The 18,145-nt window shown below is 41.5% G+C and overlaps 2 protein-coding genes across 5 annotated transcripts; one reads left to right on the forward strand and one right to left on the reverse strand.

Annotated features, from left to right (window-relative positions):
• The first annotated feature begins 697 nt into the window (after positions 1–697).
• Positions 698–12,372, forward strand: LOC6628566 (uncharacterized). Of its 4 annotated transcripts, none has more exons than XM_032437682.2 (11): positions 698–779; positions 3,465–3,979; positions 4,142–4,324; positions 5,404–5,566; positions 5,675–6,313; positions 6,377–6,902; positions 7,721–8,732; positions 8,796–8,923; positions 8,990–9,304; positions 9,368–9,454; positions 10,096–12,372. In XM_032437682.2, exons 2-11 carry the CDS (start codon positions 3,744–3,746, stop codon positions 10,236–10,238), a joined length of 3,432 nt encoding a protein of 1,143 aa, XP_032293573.1. In that variant the 5' UTR covers positions 698–779; positions 3,465–3,743; the 3' UTR covers positions 10,239–12,372. The 4 variants fall into 4 exon arrangements, with proteins under 4 accessions (XP_032293573.1, XP_032293576.1, XP_032293574.1 ...); XM_032437685.2 differs by having other exon boundaries at positions 10,099–12,372; XM_032437683.2 differs by having other exon boundaries at positions 706–779; positions 3,526–3,979.
• Positions 12,373–12,832: 460 nt separating this feature from the next.
• On the reverse strand, positions 12,833–17,702 carry Cul2 (cullin 2). Its single transcript, XM_002051027.4, has 9 exons — positions 17,549–17,702; positions 17,069–17,232; positions 16,290–16,523; positions 15,140–16,217; positions 14,957–15,074; positions 14,294–14,400; positions 13,851–14,219; positions 13,664–13,777; positions 12,833–13,599 (listed from the first exon to the last, which is right to left on the reverse strand). Exons 2-9 carry the CDS (start codon positions 17,185–17,187, stop codon positions 13,468–13,470), a joined length of 2,271 nt encoding a protein of 756 aa, XP_002051063.1. The 5' UTR covers positions 17,188–17,232; positions 17,549–17,702; the 3' UTR covers positions 12,833–13,467.
• Between the last annotated feature and the right edge of the window lie 443 nt (positions 17,703–18,145).

Consider the following 18,145-nt stretch of genomic DNA (forward strand, 5'->3'; position numbering starts at 1 on the left):
TGTAGTTGCCGCATTGACAACTGCAACCGGGGGTTGCGTTTTGTCGTTCATTGTTTTTGTTGCAGCGTTTCTTGTGCGTAAAACGTGCCGCGTGGCCAAGTGCAAAATCACAAAGCAAAGCACACAAAGCCAATCAATGTTAATGATTACAACAAATGAACGACATGCGGCGTTTGGCAAACAAAAACAACAACAGCAGCAACTCGCTGTGGGGTGGCAGCGAGCGAGCTAGAGAGAGAGAGAGAGCGAGCATAAATGCAACTTAACCTCCCACACCAATGCGCGCTCTCTCTTTTATATTGCACTCTCTCTCTCTCTGCTTTTGTATGGCTGCCCGAGTCTTGCAAGTTAATCTAGTTCTAACCCTCTACTAAATAGTAATGTGTAATTGAAAAGTTATAAGGTATGCACATATTAAGTTTCACTCACAGCTAAAATGTAATAGCAGCAGGACTATCTTGGCAGAGAGAGAGAAAACGCATGGGCACGTGAAGAGAGTGATTTATGGTAGATCATTGGATCGTGCACCCACACCAGGCAATACCAGCCTATTAAAGTCTGCTCTTTACCTGCTCTCTTTGCGTGGAGCTGTAGAGGGATAAACAACAGCAACAACTACAAGCACAAGCGTATAACATCCACCAGATACAGTAACAGTATAGTGTCCAATTGGCCTCTCTCTGCGGCTCAGTCGTGTTTCGGTGTACGAAGCGAACGGACGTGTATGTGCTGTTGGCTACGCGTCGTTTGCGTTGCAATATTTTTGTAAATTTTAATAGGTATGTGTGAGTGCGGTCTGCGGTCTGTGCTGTGTTTGAAATTCAAATTTGAAATTGATCGAATTAAATATTGCAAAAATAGTCAACAATTTGCTGAATTCGTTTGCCAAACGAGCGGAACCAACAACAAAAGCCCACATCTGCACATGTATAGGTGTTTGTGTCTGTGTCCACATGTGTGTGTGTGTGTGTGTGTGCCTGTATGTAATAAGCAAATTGCAAAATGCGAATAGAATTCTCTTGTTCTCGGAAGTTGCCGTCTGTTTTTGTCATCGTCTCAAAAGCCGCTGTCGTCGCCGACGTCGCTGCCGCTGCCGCCGCCGCCGCCGCTAGGTCTGTCATTACAAACAGCAGCATTAGGCTTGTAGTCTATCTCGCTCTGGCGCACACGGGCTCATCATATTTGCTATATTTAGCAACATTTCCAATTGGAAGATTTTTGATTTGACCTTTTGGCAGTAAAAGCTTTTAACTGTAATTATAATGCGATGCCAGCGCAAAAAAAAAAAAACAAACCAAATGCTGAAGCCAACTGTGTGAGTGTGTGTGTGTGTGTGTGTGTGGGCTGGAGTGTGTGTGCGTCTGCATATGAAAAAATCGATGCCAGACTCCCTGCGACGACGTCGACGCCAGGCAACTTCATTCAGTAAAGCAAAAAGCAAGAGGCAAAGGCAGCGACGCCAACGTCGTCGCAGTATATTTTACAGTTAGACAAAGTTGGAGCTTTGGTCTGTCTGTTGGTGTGTGTGTGGGTGGCTGCAGCTGAAGTTTGAAATTCGAATTGAAACTGGCTTAATGGACAGTTACCGATAAGAGCGGAAATGAAATTTTGCCGTATTAGAAACTTCAAAATGGCAAACTTTTCGGTTTTTTTTTTTTATTTTACTTTGTTGCTGCATCCGTTGAAATGCGTTTTTGGGGCAGCCAACGCAAAAGTTTTTATTTTTGCACAAAGACAAAAGCAACGTGATTGCGTTTGCGTGTGCGTGTAGATGTGTGTGTGTGCATGTTTATGTATAGCGAAATATAAAATATTTTTTATATGTATGTATGTGTTGCTGTGGGCGGAAGCCGACCAGGCTAATCTGTCGCTGCGTGTGCTTGTGTGCTTGTGTGTGTGTGCGAGTGTGAGTGCGCCTGAGCCCCACGCATACAAAACTCCTCTCAACAAAGTGTATAGAAAATATGAATGAAGATAGGAAACGCAAGCAAAGGAGTTAAGAGTAAATTGTACCAGTAGGGTAGCGGGAGGGAGTGGTGGCGGCGGGGAGGGGGTGCGAGATAGGTGGAAAGAAGGTTCGTCGAAGCAAGCTGCGAAAATAGTTTTCCCTCACTAGCGCAGAACAGTTTCCCATTTTCACACCTCCGACTCCAATGGGGCAAAGAGTCTACGTGAAAAATCAATGCACAAATTTGTTTGGACGAATCAAAAAAAAAATTTTAATTGGCTTTTCAGAGAGTGTTTCCAAAGTTTTCGCATGTGAAAAATGTATGAAAAGAATTTTAAGAAAGTTGTAAAAAAAAAAAGAGAAATAAATACTCTACTAAACATTCTTAAAAGCGAGCATCTAAGTTTCCAGGCGCTTTTTTCGTAATATTTTTCAACTTAGTTCTTCGTATGTTGCTGGTAAATCAAAATTGTATCTCAAAATATTTGTTGCTAAGTCTAATTTAGAACCTAAATCTTGTTTAGAGAACAATAAATAAAAAGTTGAATACGGCTGTTTCTAAGCTTTAAAATCCTTTGCCAAATTATGAATTTCAAGATTTTTTTTTATATTTAAAATGTGCATTTAACTAGAAGTTAAAGCTCATTCGTATTCAAGTATATTTCAGTTACAGTTAATAAAGAAATTCTCTAAAAGGGATGAAAATACAGTGAAAACGCTTCTAATCGACACCTTTATTAGGCGAACACCCCTCTTGAGCGGACGCATTAACTCAAACTATAATTAGTTAAACAAAACCCCTTTCCCCCGTCAACTTGGCGGACAAATCTTACTCTCTGTACGCTCAAAAGAGTTTTAACTGTATTTAGTTCTACTTATTAACCCGAATTGAAATACTAATATTGCATTTTCGTAGCGCAGAATTATATTAAGGTAAAAATGGGGTCTTCATAAATGTGCCAAACATCCGTTCCGCTAGAAAAAATTGGGTGTCACTTCTTAAATCCCAATTGTTTCTATGCAAATTGCACAAAAATGGAGTTTTTGAAAAATTGACATATTTGATATATTTAGTTTTTGGTAAAAGTGGCTTCTTCTTCTGTAAATTGGCAGACATTAAACTTGTCACAAGAGTACTAAAAAGTGAGCTGTTCGCTTCGCAGAGCTTTCACTGTACTTGCAAGTCTCTCATATACACATACATTAATTGGAATAACTTTTTTATGGCTGTCGAGACTTATAAGCACATTTAATTATCCTAAACAATGGCCCATTTAATCGAGCGTAAAAACTAATATCCGTTCGTTCTCAACCCGAATCGTTAATGCTAAGCACGTCTGATTGGAATGTTACGTAAATCGAATCAATGTTAAATATTTATTGAATAGCAAAACTCACACACAGACTTAAGCGGCTTACAACTGGAGCCAGAGAAATTACAAGTTTGATTATTTAAGCGAAAATCTCATGTTTCCCACCCCCTCCCCCCCTACCGCCCACCGCCCACTCGCTGCAGCATTTGGATGACGAATTTAATGACCTGAAAAAAACGCCAATCACTTTCACACATTGCATAGATGAAAATTGAAACAGCCGACAACAAAGGCGAGCAGCGGCAGCGACGTCGACAGCGACTGCGACTGAGGCAGCAGCAGCAGCGGCAGCAGCAGCAACTGTGGGCGCATTGATTACATTTTCATAATCAACGAAACAGAAGAAAAAAAAAGAAAAAAAAGGAAAAGTAACAAAAAATAAACAACATAAAGTTGCAGTTGGTTTCAATGAAAATCGCATAATGGAGACAACACCTGAATCGTGTGGCACACGCGATTCTGTGGAGGCGCTCGAACTGGAGGCGGATACAGAGACAGAGGCGGAGACAGAGGCGGCGACAGAGACGTCAGCAGAGGCAGCGGCAGCGGCAGCGGCAGCGACTGCAGCTAACAACATGTCGTCCAATGAGGTTCGGTCCGAGTTAGAGCCCGCAGCTCTGGATGCGCTGGATGCGGACAACGACCAACAAAAGCAAAAGTATGTCGCCAGCTCTAAATGAAATTAAATTAAAATTGTGGGCAAGAGAGAGAGAGAGACAGAGAGAGAGAGAGAGAGAGGGAGGGAGAGAGGTGCCAGCAGGCCATGTTACAGTTAACCCCACAACGTAGCCTAATTAGATTTTCATTTCGATTCTCGCAGCGAGCCACTGCAGCCGCAGTCACTGGAGCCCATCTCCCTGGATGACATACCCGAGCCCATCAAAGTGCTCGACGATATCATATCGGAGTTCGAGGAGGCGGCAACCAAGCCGGCGGCCCTGCACTGCAACAGCGGCGAGAACCAATCCGAGGACGATGGCTACATGAGTCTCAGTCGCAAGAAGTGAGTTCTATTTCCATTTCAGATACCAAATATTTTACGCTCCAGAGCCGACTTTACGCAAAACCCCCTAAATTTCTTTTCAAAAAAGGGAAATTAAAATACGAGAGTATGCATGAAGAAATATACGATATCATAGTATAAACGATATCAAAATTTCCCTTAGTACTTTTTAGCAACGGCAAATTAAACAAGTAAGAGGTTCTAGTCGGGAGCTGATACCCCGAACCCCCTTCTTTCAGCATTAAATGGATATATATTCTATTTTAGAAGCTTTATGCCAAGTTTGGGGACTCTAGCTCTTATTATTTACCAAAATTGTCCAAAAAACAGGATATCGATATCGATTTTTATCGATTGCTTGGGAACGGAGTAAGTTATCGATTATCGGAAACAAACTCGATCTGCGCGGGAACTAGGAGCATGTACATCAAAAATCATGAAGTCTCTAGCTCTTATAGGTTCTGAGATCCTTGCGTTCATACATGCGGATGGACGGACAGACAGACGGACATGGCTAGATCGACTCGGCTATTGATGCTGATCAAGAATATATATAGTTTACATACATTTGGATTTCGCACAAATACAATATGCCCTTATACCCATTTTTAATGGGCTCAGGGTAAAAAATTATGTTGGGTAAACCTGTCTGAAATAAACTAGAGATATCATATTGAACTTATGATATGATCTTCTTATGATATTTAAGAAAAATAGCAGAAAATATTTATTGTCTTATCAGCCATATAATTTTGATTAACATGTAACACAATTTGTGTTCAATGCATGTGAAAAATGAATGGAACGAATCTAAAGACGAGTCGTTGTGGCTTTTAAGCCATGTTACCCAAGCCAAATCCATATTAAATATTTCCCAAATTGGAACCGAGAATATTATCTTAGCTTACAAGGAATTAAAAAATGTTATATATTTAAAATATGATCCAAGCCAAGCTTTAATTTGCATTGAGAGAACCCATTAAAAAAGTAAATAGCCTCCGCTACTTTGAAGCACCTGTTAATTAACTCAACAAATTGCAAAATAGATGTGAATGGTATTTTCATGTATTTTCATGCAGCATGTCCAAAAAGGACTCGGAGGATGTGCCCCAAACGCCGAGCACGGACACCGTGCCCGAAGGCAGTTTCAATGAGGTTGACGGCACGGCTGAGAATCTAACCAAATTATCGGAGGCGGAGCACAGCCAGGAAGCGACGACGCCACTCATACAGACGACGCTGGTGAGTCGAGACACACACAAACACACGCACCTGAACACTTGTACACCTGAATATTGATATGGAGAGTATGTAGCCTGTGATAAATCAATTAATGCACCTTTACCTCAGCCCAAGGCACGCAGCGCCAACTCAACGCCAGCCACCAACTCGAACTACTCGAGTCTGCCCTGCTGCGGTGCACGTGCCTCCAATTTGGGCGCCACCTCCACGTGCAACTCCTCCAGCGGCCTGGCCGCTGCTGTCGCGCGCACCGGCAGCTGCAACGGGGAGCGCAATGCTCTGGGCATTGACATAAGCGCCGTGCACAATGCCGTGCTGCGTGGCAATCTGGCCAAGCTGCCGGAGCCCATGCTGAACGAGCATCCGGTGACCATCTATCCGGGTCCATCGGCCAAGGCAGGCGGCGAGGGCGCGCGTGGCAAGCGTCTGCTTAACTCGGTGGAGAAGCACAAGGCCGTGTGCCACATGCTGAATCCACATTCCATTAGCTCGAGCAGCTCGTCGGGCTCCCAGCACACGTCTAGCGGCGAGGCCTCGCCGGCGGCATCCAACATGAATGTGGCCACGTCCAAGCAGCAGCAGCAACTGGATGAGGACTACTCCGAGGATTCGCTGGAGGAGTCGACCATCTCCACGGATCTGACGCCGGTCAAGCAGAACGGCGTCGCCTGGGAGATACACTTCAAGAGCAATAAAAAGAAGGCAAGTGCTAGCGCTAAGAAGACAGCCTCCGAAGCGGCCAATAAGGTGGGTGCACTGCCTCCACAAATCAAAGCCAACAACAGTTGCTCAGTGTCTGCTTATCTCCAGCAACGGGACAACAATCTAGCGGACTTCAACAACAGCTTCGTCTACAACGAGCAGAGCATGCTGGGCAAGGGCACCTTTGTCATACGCCGCTCCACGGCCAAGAAGCCGCCACGCGCCATCGACATATTCAGCATACCAAAGCCGCCGCGCACCTCCCTGGGCGCTGGCGCCATTAGCAACGAGTTCTACACGAGCGACAGTGAGCCCAGCGAATCGGCCTCGTTGCCGCCGCCACCGGCGCCCGCCGAGCTGAACTTCATCTACAAGGAGTGCGATGCGGCAGCGGCACAGAATCGACGTGCCCTGGAAATGGCTGCAGCCCAACGGGCAGCCCTCTCCCTGGACATAGCCGAGGCCACGGAGCACCTCGCAATAGGCAACAAGCCACTCAAAAGCAAGACGGCCATGCTCACCGAGAAGCGCCTCAGCGCCGAGTCCATGCCGGACAACACCTCCAGCAGCGAGGAGTTTGACGAGGCACGTCTCAACGGCAATGGCTACGATCTGTTTAGCTACAATGGCAATGGTGAGTGCACCCAGAAAAAAACAATATCCTAGGCGTATATTCTTGTGGATATGCGAAGAGAATTGTAGGCCAAGAGCAACAAGTAAGAGGTTGTAGTCGGGAGCTCCCGACTAGAGGATCCCCTGAACCCTCTTCTTCCAACATCAAATGCATAGATATTTTATTTTAGAAGCTATATGTCAAGTTTGGGGACTCTAGCTCTTATTATTTACCAAAATTGCCCAAAAAACAGGATATCGATATCGATTTTATCGATTGCTTGGAAACGGAGTAAGTTATCGATTATCGGAAGCAAACATCTAAAATTTCAAGTCTCTAGCTCTTATAGGTTCTGAGATCCTTTCGTTCATACATACGGACGGACGGACGGACAGACAGACAGACGGACATGGCTAGATCGACTCGGCTATTGATGCTGATCAAGAATATATATACTTTAAATACATTTGGATTTCCCACAAATACAATATACCCTTATACCCATTTTTAATGGGTTCAGGGTATAAAAAGTATCTCCAACTCGTTGCATACAATTGAAACCTATTTTTTCGATATCGATAAATATCGATTATAGGTCAAAGTATTTTATTCATATCCCTTGGGTTAAGGACACCAAATTTGTAAGATAGAAGCTCGTATAAAAAATGTTTCCCTCTTTGGATACCAACCCCAGAGTTGCTTCAAATAATGAAAAGTGTTCAAGCTATGCCAATTTTATAAATATCGGACTATACAGAAAGAATATCTGGTTGGATTATCCTCGATAAAACCACAGAGATGTCTTGCAAGCCAGGCTAATTCATTTGCTTTCTATGCAGAGCAACGTGTCTCGACAGCCACGACGCCCCACACGGATCTGGCGCCCACCCTGGAGGAGGACGAGGAGTCCGACTTTAGCTATGGCTGCGCTCCGCTCAAGCAGATCGAGCACAATATCAGCGCGCTGCTGCGCGGAGACTTGCCGCTGCCTGTCCAGCTGGCTGCAATGAATGGCTGCAGTCCGGCTGCATCGGGCGCTGCCGCCGCCGCCGCTGCTGCTGCTGCTGCGGCTGCTGCTGCGGAGCTGCATGCGAAGCGCGTGCTCGAGTTCCGTCCGGGCGTGCACAAGTCGGAGAGCGCCAAGGAGATGCTGCTGTCGCAGAATATTGGCTTTGGTCCATTGCCGCCGTCGCCGCCCAGCTCCAATCCGGACATGTTTGACTACGATGCGCCGCTGCCGCCTTCGCCCGTGGAGCCGCGCAAGCCGCTGGAGCTGCCGGCAGCCGCAGCGGCTGCTGCCGTTGGAAATGCCAATCGAGGCACCACTGTCGTCGAGGTGCATGCCACCGCCTCGGGCGCCGCGGTGCACAGCAATAGCCACACACGACGCAGTCGTGACAATGTGGCTGCAGTGCGTCATTTCAACGATGAGCTGCCAGCACCGCCGGCTCCCGCTCATCAGTCGAGCAGCTATGCGGATGGTTTGCCCGGTCTGTCGGGTCCGCCGCTGGCGCCTTCGGTGCCACCACATCGTGCTGGTCACTCGCTGAACACCATGAAATCCTGGAGCATCGATTCGCAGTATCGCAAGAGATCGCCCAAACTGTTCGGCTATAGCAGCGGCAGCGGCATCACAACGCCCACTGGACTGGGTGCCATGCCGCCACTGCCACAGCCGCCCATGGGCACGATGGGCTCCTCCTGCGATGGCGGCTCCGTTGCCGGCACGGGCTCCTATCAGCGCCGATATATCAACTATGGCACCAAGCGCAGCCTGAAGCAATCGCCGCGCGAGGAACATCGCCTGCAAACCTCATGTAGTCTTCCCGAAACGCCCATATTCGCCAGAGGGTGAGCTTCTGCCCCTATTCAATCTTTTGCTGCATCCATAACTTAGTCCATCTATTTACCCAGCTGTGACATACCACGTACGCCATATCGACGCCAAAATGATCCCATTCCCGTCAGCGGATCCCGCACAGCGCCACGTTCCAGCACTTCGAACAGCATCAACATGGGCAACTCCATCTTGGGCATAGGCGGTAAGTGCTGCAGAGGATGCATTTAAGTGGGACTCTAATCGATTATCTGACCACATTCCTTTCCAGCTGGCAGCTATGGCACCGCCCAAATCTGTCGCCAGCGTTCCATCAATCACGCCTTAGCCTCCAATGAAATGCTGCGCATGACTGGCGCTCCCGCCCGCGGCTGGTATCCCAAGCAGCGCAGCATGCGGCCCGCCTCCACGGAGAACATTGATCGTTTGGCCTCGGTGCGCGTGTGGGACAATCCGGCGGGCATGTCCGGCACGGGTCAATCCCGCAAGCCGCTCACCCTGCCGCCCAATCTGACGCCTTCCTTTTTGAATAAGTCGCCGCGCGAGGCGCTGCGTCGCGTCACCAGCTTGCTAATCACCAAGAAGAGTAAGTGAGAACCTGATTCGTATCACTTCCCTACTCATTGGGTTTTACCCTTTGATCTTCTAGAGCACAACAAGGAGCGCAAGCACAAGGCTTACAGCGATCAGCCCATGGATGATAGCAATAGCAAGCATGCATATGAATTTGAAACAGGTAATTAAGCTAATTTCATTTTAAGGGAATTTTTTTACACATTCAAAACCAATCGCAACAAATCGCACTTAATTTTCGCCTTATAGAAGAAATTATCCCGAATATCTTCATAGGAAGAGAAAATGTATCCGAAAAGCTAGTGGGGCTTAAATTGAGTTAAATATTAATCAAAAAAAAAATAATTCAGTATTTCACTTATTTTTCACATACGCTAGTGGATTTTAGAAAATGTTGATATATATATTTTTAATAGAAAAAATTAAATACAACAAATTGCACTTATTTTCCACGATAAGAGCGGAACTGTCCTGATTAAACATGAGACTCAATAAAATTGGTTAAAAATTACCCAACTTTGTCCGTTTAAATTTGCCTTTTTTCTAAAATTCTATTCCAGTTTTTACTCGTTTATTCTCTTCATTCATAAATAAATTTCATAAATTTTACTAAAGCCCAAAGAACTTTTCTCTTGAGAAAACCATAATCTGTGCGCGTAAATTACGGACTATATTATCTAGCTTTGACTGGAAAATGTATATCTCTATTTTACACAAATAATGCAGGTTCCAATAGGACAGCACACTGAATAAATTGAATATTGAGTATTATATTAATAACTCTCTTGTTCTCTTCCCCTGAAGTAGGTTCCGCGAAGCGCAAGGAGACGAGCTGTCGCAGCAAGGACACTGCCGCCGCTGTTGTCGGTGCCACGCCCAAGGCCAAGAAGAAAGGTCTCTTCAAGACGCTGTGGAAACGCACGAAAACCACCTCGCTGGATCAATAGAGCAGCCAAAAAAAAAGTGGAAAAGGAAGGAAATAACCAAAAGTCAACTTGTTTCAGACGAAGCCAAAACACTGCCCCCCGTGTTTCCCCTCACTCCAAAAAATACTATGGATATATATACATATTTATATATATGTTTTTAAAGAACGTTGATAATAACCGCACCTACGTATACACTATGTAAAATGTAACGCTTAGGTATATGAAGTGGGCGTTGTTAAACGCTGGGTATACACTATTCCCTGCCCACGACCCCAGAGTCACCTGCTCATCCATCACACACACACACACCCACACACACACGCACACACACAAGTACGTTTGACTTACTCTCACGCTCGTTCGCTCACCTTGAAAATGTCACTCAATATGCAAGCAATTTATACACACACACACACACCTACATATATATATGAAGCTATCGTACATATATGTACAACTATATCGGTCATATAAAAATGCGAAAAACTGAATAATTCAAATATGCACAAAGCCGTGAATCGTAAAGACTGAAAAAAAAAAAGAAAAATTTAAATGAAATGATTAAAATGAAAAAAAAAAAAAAAAAAGGAAACCACTTCAAATCAATATTAAAAACAATTTTTGAACTTCAAAATGCCACAAAGCACAAACCAGACCAGCAGATGAACCAGTATTATCTATTAACATTTAAATGGGATCCTGAGTAGCCCGATCTTTGAACTTGCAACAATTCCATGGCCGTAATAAGACACAATAAAAAGCACGCAACGATGAGCAACAAATAAAAAAAAAACAAAAACAAAAAAACAAAACAATTTCAGAAAACATGAAAATGATAAAATTATTATACAAGCACTGAATTTATATATATAGTATATAAACTCTATATACATAGTTTGGAGTATAGCTGAACCGTTTAGGGTTCCAGGCAGCATTACTTACTTTATATATTATGATGTTTGATATACATGAAGCGACTTTTTTTGTAGCCTTCAATTAGATTTTGGCGCCGATTGCAAAATATTTGCCCAAGAACTTTCAAAAGATCTGAACAACATTTTTGGCTCTCTTCGCCAGCCAGCCTTGAGGTAGATTTACTGGCAAAAACTTGAGAGAAATATCTAACAATAAATTTGAATTCGTAATTTTGAGAGACTTGTATAGCCCGAAAAGCCCTCCAAATTCCAAAGAATGTTTCCATCATTTTGCATAGAATTCCAAAAAAAAGAAGAAGAAAAAAACAAAAAACGCATAATAAAAAAGTGAAAAACAAATGTTAGAAAGTAAAAGAACCCCTACAAATATGCTCAATAGAATTTTACCAGGCAGCATTTTGCTTTTTGTAATTCGGAAAATAGAAATCTGAGAAAACGAAAGATACGATTAACTGCAATAAGTAAAGAAACAAAACTGTAAACGTTTACTAGTCATTAAATATAAACGATAAAGAAATGGGGAAAAATGATATATATGAAAGATTATGTATTTTTTATTAACACACACACACACACACTGATTAGCCAAGTGGCCAAATAAAAATAAAACTAACAACGTTAAGTGTAATTGGCTGCTTTTTATGAAACAGGCGCCGCCCCCTCCCGCTCACAGAGACAGAGCCAGTTGAAAAGTATTATTAACGAATTATTATTATTATATTATGCTATAGCAAGTTGGTATTTATTTATATTTAATTATATTGTATGTACAATTATTTGTATTAATATTATTGAATATATTTTTTAGAAAAGTAGTGTGAAACTGCAAAAAGAAACTAACTGAAAAACAAAATAATAAAAGTACTTCAAAACAATTAAGTGAAACGTGCAAATGTCGCATTTGAAAACTTTTTACGAAGACAAAAAAAAAAAAACTATCGAATGAAATCTTATTAAAACCAAATTAAATATCAGACCCCAAGTTTCTAAAAAAAAAAACAAAAACAAAAAACGAGCTGAAGTACTTAAAATCGTTTTTAGAGTGGTTTTTCCCTATAGACTTTTAGACACATCCTAAATACGAGCAAACTTTCTAAAGCACCAACTAAACCAAGGCCCAAAAAAAAAAACAACTATATGTACAATCTACATTCTCGAACACACAGATTAACTGCTTGAACAAACCACATACGAAATTACAGAAAAAGAAAAACAAATAATAATGACAAATTACAATAACAATATGCATACACTCGCCCACACACACTCACACACACACACACACACACACACAAAACACACGCATATGTATGAAAGAGCTATGGAAAAAGTTTAGCACAGACAGAACAAAGCAAATAATATAATTTTTTAGCAAGAACAAATGAATTTTTAATATATATATATATATCTATATATATATGTATATGGATATAATTAAAATTTAACTTCTAATGAAATGAAATAAAACTAGCATTGAAAATTTTGAGAAATATGAAATAACAACGTGTTTTCATTGAGAGCGTGAAAATGATATGAAAAGTCTCAGCTACGTTAAACAACAAAAAGCAAATGTTGTTTAAAGAATGATTGTGTTAAATATTTAAATAATAACATACCGCAAAGTGGGGATACTATTTGAAATAGTTTATGTTCTTAGTTTCTAATGTAACGCATCAATTTAAAATCGTAAAGACAATTTTATTTAATTTTTCTTTTGTTGTTGTTGTTGTTTTTTTTTTTTTATTACACATTCGCTTGCAATTTGGTTTTAGTGCGTGTGTTCTGTGTGTGTGTGTGTGTGGGTGTGTATGTGTGAACCAGATAAATATACAATTCATAAAGAAAATTATACTATTGCCGCATTAAAAAATAAAACACACGCGCCAAAAGAAACTCGTTACAAAACTAAATAAACTAGCTAAAAGTATCAGTAATGCGCACATCTTATATACGCCTTTTGTTTTAGGATTAGTTAGGATCAAAAAAGAAAAAACACACAAAAACAAACAAATATTGATTGCATTACCTCAAGGACTTCAATTCAGAATTACTTTTGACATACTATCAAATAAGGTTTCAGTTATTGTTTATCAGAAGAGATATCATAGTTTTGGTTGTTGTAATGCGTGTCATGAATTTTTAAAATGTTTAACAAAATATGCCTTGGTACAATGTATTACAAGGTATTACAATTAATAGTGTGTGTATGGGTTTTTGCATTGTGAATTCAATTAGTGAAGGTTCTTTTGTTTATGCTTTGCTTTTTTCTTTTTGTAATAATCTCTAGTAGCTGTCCGAGCCGAGTTCGCAGTCTAAGCCATATAGCTATACTCGTCACCAGAGTTAGCCGTACGCTCAATATATTGTTTGTCAATTAACGATTCTACGCACTTTTTGATCATTGCGATATTGGGCGTAAAGCTAACTTTCGATAAGGATAGTACCTGTTGGTGTGAGGTATACAGTATGTAAGTTTGTATATAAGCTGATAATAAGTTGTTGACCTACCTCTTGTATCAGCGCATTGTGCTTTAACACTTTGCGCGCCTTCATAATTCGCACAATGGCAGCCTGCAGAAACAGTTTTCGATCCTCATCCACCGAGTTGATCGTGTGCTCCACCTGAAAGCCATATACATTAATTCATTATTTATAAGAAATGTGTTCTATCCACTTTTTTTGTTTTTGTACTCACCTCTTGTGGCGTTTCTTTTTGTAACGCCGAGCTTATCTTAAATTTCGTACGCTTATTTGTATAATCGAAATTCAATTCGATGCGCGTATCACCCGAGAGATTCTCTGAGCTGGCATTCAGCAATTTGGACTCAATCATCGGCTGCATATGCTTCTGATACGTTTCATCATTTAATTGCAGCGTGTTCTGTATCTCACGACAGCTGAGAGTGTCGCAGGTCTCGAAGAGCAAGATTATCGCCATTTGGTATGTCTGCATGGTCACAATGTACGATTTCTTTAGGTGACTCAGCTTCAATTCGCCATGGCACATGTGATGCAGCCAAGTAAGTTTACGGCCGCTAAATAAATTGTGATAATAGTCCTCAAACTGTGTTACGAAAATATTGATTAATTTAACTACAATTCTTGCAAATATCGATCAGATTAGATTTAGAAACGCACCATTTTGATAGACTTTTCGAATTCCTGGGGCACTGCAAATGGAATAACCTGTGTCGAGCCCAAGGGCCAAGCGCCCGCCTGCAGCACTTTAATCGACAGGTTTATGCCTGCAAAATAATATATATAAATGATTAATATAAATAAAACACAAATGTTTATACACTCTGAAAATCAATGTACAGTAAAGTATTCGTTCTTAACAGATTAAATCATTTTTTAATATTTACTGGAGACTTAATATATTCACCCCTAGGGCTTAAAGGTTTTATACTTAAAGTTTAAATTTAAAAGTATCTAGAACTTGTTGTTAGAAATGGGTTTTAGGTAAAGCTTAAAGTTTCGAATGGTAATACCTGCCAAAAAATATGTAAACTGAAGCTTTTCAAACCGGAGGTAAATTTGTAATCAACATTCAACTAATTTACAAAAAAACATTCTTTCTCAATTCTGTGTAAAACTGAAACGTTTCGCAATGGCTGGTGAATGGTAAAATTCAAAGTAGAATAGGATGAAAGAAAACTTGTTGACGGAAATAATATTTCAGTATAAAATAATACGATATTCTTCCGATTTAGGTGAAAGAAAACCCATCTTCACGCAAGATACGATACGATGCACAATACGAGCTTATTTTGTCTTTAAATAATGACTAAAAGTACATACCCAGATCAATGTCGTTGTCCTTTAAATGATTATTGAACTTATTGTTCAAATCTGTGGAGACTGAAATATCTGTGAACATGCGGTGCAATTTGTTGGTGAACTCATAGCCACAGGCTTGCTGTAATATATAAATATATACATTTAATATCATTGTATATAATTGATGCTGTTTTTAGTGCACACCTTTAGACGATTGATCATACCCTCCTCGGCATCCATGCTCTGGCTTTGTTCGTGTATAAGACGCTTAGCTAACAATCTACTGTAGAACTTTTGATACACATCCTTGTCCTCAATGTATTTGAATATGGTTATGTTATTTGTGAGTTTCTGATCGATTTCCGCTTCGCAGGTTTTCGATTTTTTTAACAGAGTATCACAGTATTTGGCCACGTATTCAGCGCTGCGACACGGCTGTCGTTCGCTGGGTCGTCGATTGATGACGCTGGCGCAGGCCTTGTCCAGCGCGCTGAGGAACAGCGAATCGTTTTCGAAGACATCGGCAATTAACTCTTGATACTTGTGATGCACCTTCAGCATATTCTCGACAAAAGCAATGTGTATATTCTCGCCCTTAAGCGCATAGACCGTTTCGAGGCCCTCGTTTTTAATGTGCTCGAGAAAGGTTTGTATCAGTTCAGCCTTTAGATTATCGGGTATGGGCTTTAGCACGATGTACATATTCCGCAAATCCTGCCGCCGCTCATCCGATACCATATCGCGGCACTCTGAATATATGAAGCCCAAACGATCGTTGATAAACTTCTCCTCGCATTGTTTGCGCAGCTTTGGCAATGAGCTCACATGGAGAAACTTTTGCGCTCGCTTGCTCTCATACTCCAGAATCTTTATAACCTCCTGCATGTACTGGGACACGCTGCAGCGTTGCAGCAGCTTGTTGGCCTCGTTTGTATAGTATGTGCCGCTTGCCTCTAGCATTGGCCCCTCAAAGAGCTCCTGATATAGCTTTAACGAGCCGGTCTTTTTATAATCCTGCACCTCCACAAAGCTGTGTATAACGCCATTGATAACCTGGACGCGATGCGAATCTAGGGTGCCATTGCTCGCCCGATCTGCAGCTATGCCCTCCAATATGTGACGCACCAGGTCCTGGGCCAAATACTCCACCATGTACAAACGCCAAATATCCAAGCCCAGCTCTCCGATTTCCATTTGCTCGGCGGCATCGCTAGACAGATTGCCATAAAATGATTCCGTATCGGTGATTTTTTGTTTCTTGATGTGCTGCTGGTTTAAGTAGCTGCAAAGGCAAAGCGATTCGTATATTTCAGAGAAAGAGAGCGAGTTTTAATCGGTGCAAACAGCCACTTACATGTAAAGTTGGTGAAGATACTTTATGCCCTGGCTATACTCCATCCAGGTGGTATAATATCGTTGCAACAAATCTGGCCTGCTGTTCGTGTTATTGGCATTGGCTGTATCATGATTGGCCAGAACTTTATTGGCCAGCATCTCCTTGACGTGAGATTCAAGGAATTGCTTTGTCTCGCTATATAGCCGATCGGCCATTGGTTCCGGCTGCGCCACGCACAGCGTATAAACATCGCTGTGTGCAAGTATAGAAGTGTGTGTGTGTGTGTGTGTGTGCGTTAGATGAGTTTTTATATTGAAAACATGTGAATATATGTAAAGGAAAATTTTGGTTTTTGGCAAATCATGCTGCGAGCACAGTGGAACACAATCAATTTGTATATTGAAATAATTGCAATTTTGGTACAATAAAGATTATATATAATTTAATTATCACGATAAGTTATTTTTAGCTTTAAACGTTTTTGAATACGACATCAATAGAATTTAATAATTGATATTTTGTGTTGTTGTTGGGCTTTATGTTTAATTCTCGTCTATTTGTTTTTTTTTTAATATTTTTGCTCCACTGTTAACGCTTTTAGATTTGTAAAAGTTTTAAGCACACGGTTCCACTGTGCAATGTACCACACGAATGACACTTTGCTTTGCTTCTTTTTTGTAGGTCAATATTACGGCTTTTTAGGGCTCCCTCTGGCGAATATCATTAGCTTTTCGTTCTACAAATTTCTCAAGGCTGTTCCACTGTGCAATACAAATATGAACATGAACAGCACTCACCTAAAGCTCGTGTTCCAGACGGCGCGTTCAACTTTGCTCAATGTTATCACCGATTCGGCAATGCAACGCAAGCGCGGCCAGACATCAACAAATTCCACTATTTTTGGCTTGAGCGACATCTCTGCTGGTGTGTGGGTGTGGGAGGATGTGGATTGTTTGCTTAACTGGGAAAGTTTGGACAGCGATTAGAAAATGACATTAAAAAAAGACGTCGCAACAAATCGCAAACACAAGCAGGGTGACAACTTGCATTTGCTTTAAACGCGCATTTTGTTATAAATAAAGTAAAAATTGCGTCGCCCCTCGTACGTTGCTGCCAGGCATAATCAGCAGGGCCCAGGCCAAAAAAAAATATGTGAGCAACAACGACAACGGCGACGACGACGACGTTGACGGCCTCGGCCTCGGGCAGCAGTAAATGCAGTTGGCCCCCAAAAGCGGCACTTGCAGTGGTGCAGCAACAGTGTGTGGAACACTTACGCGCTTCTTAATTACACTAGGTACTAATTATTTATGCGTAAAATTTAGTTTTTTTGCACTTTTTTTTACAATCCAAAATGAACTCTTATGTTACGGCGACAGAGTTGCCAGTCCATTTCGACAATTGACAGTGCTGCTATGCAACCCTGTAATGGCGCAGTACGGTAACACATATCATAGTGACAGAAGTCATCGCTGTCCGCATATCGAATATTAACATTATACATCTATCACATTACTCAAAGTCAGCTGTTGTTAACATCAGCTGTTAATGCGCGCGCAATTTAAGAGCTGTATATGTAAGCGCTCAAATATACAAAACAATTGCAAGTTTGTTTAATACATATTTATGTAGATTTATTTAGTTTCTTTTTATTTTCCCTATAATTCGCTAATTGTTTTTATTGTTATTTAAATTATATAAAAGTGCAATGTTAGATTTACAGTTAATAGCTTAAAACACAACACTTAAACTTTTACAAGTATTGTTTTTAATTTTGCTAGTTATTTTCAAATTTTAAATAAAAACATAATTTTAATGTTGGAAACAGCGGGTCAATCATCGTCATGCCTTTAACTTACACAATTTTCGTTGAT

Source organism: Drosophila virilis, chromosome 4 (assembly GCF_030788295.1).
Source record: "Drosophila virilis strain 15010-1051.87 chromosome 4, Dvir_AGI_RSII-ME, whole genome shotgun sequence".
Taxonomy (NCBI): Eukaryota; Metazoa; Arthropoda; class Insecta; order Diptera; family Drosophilidae; genus Drosophila; species Drosophila virilis.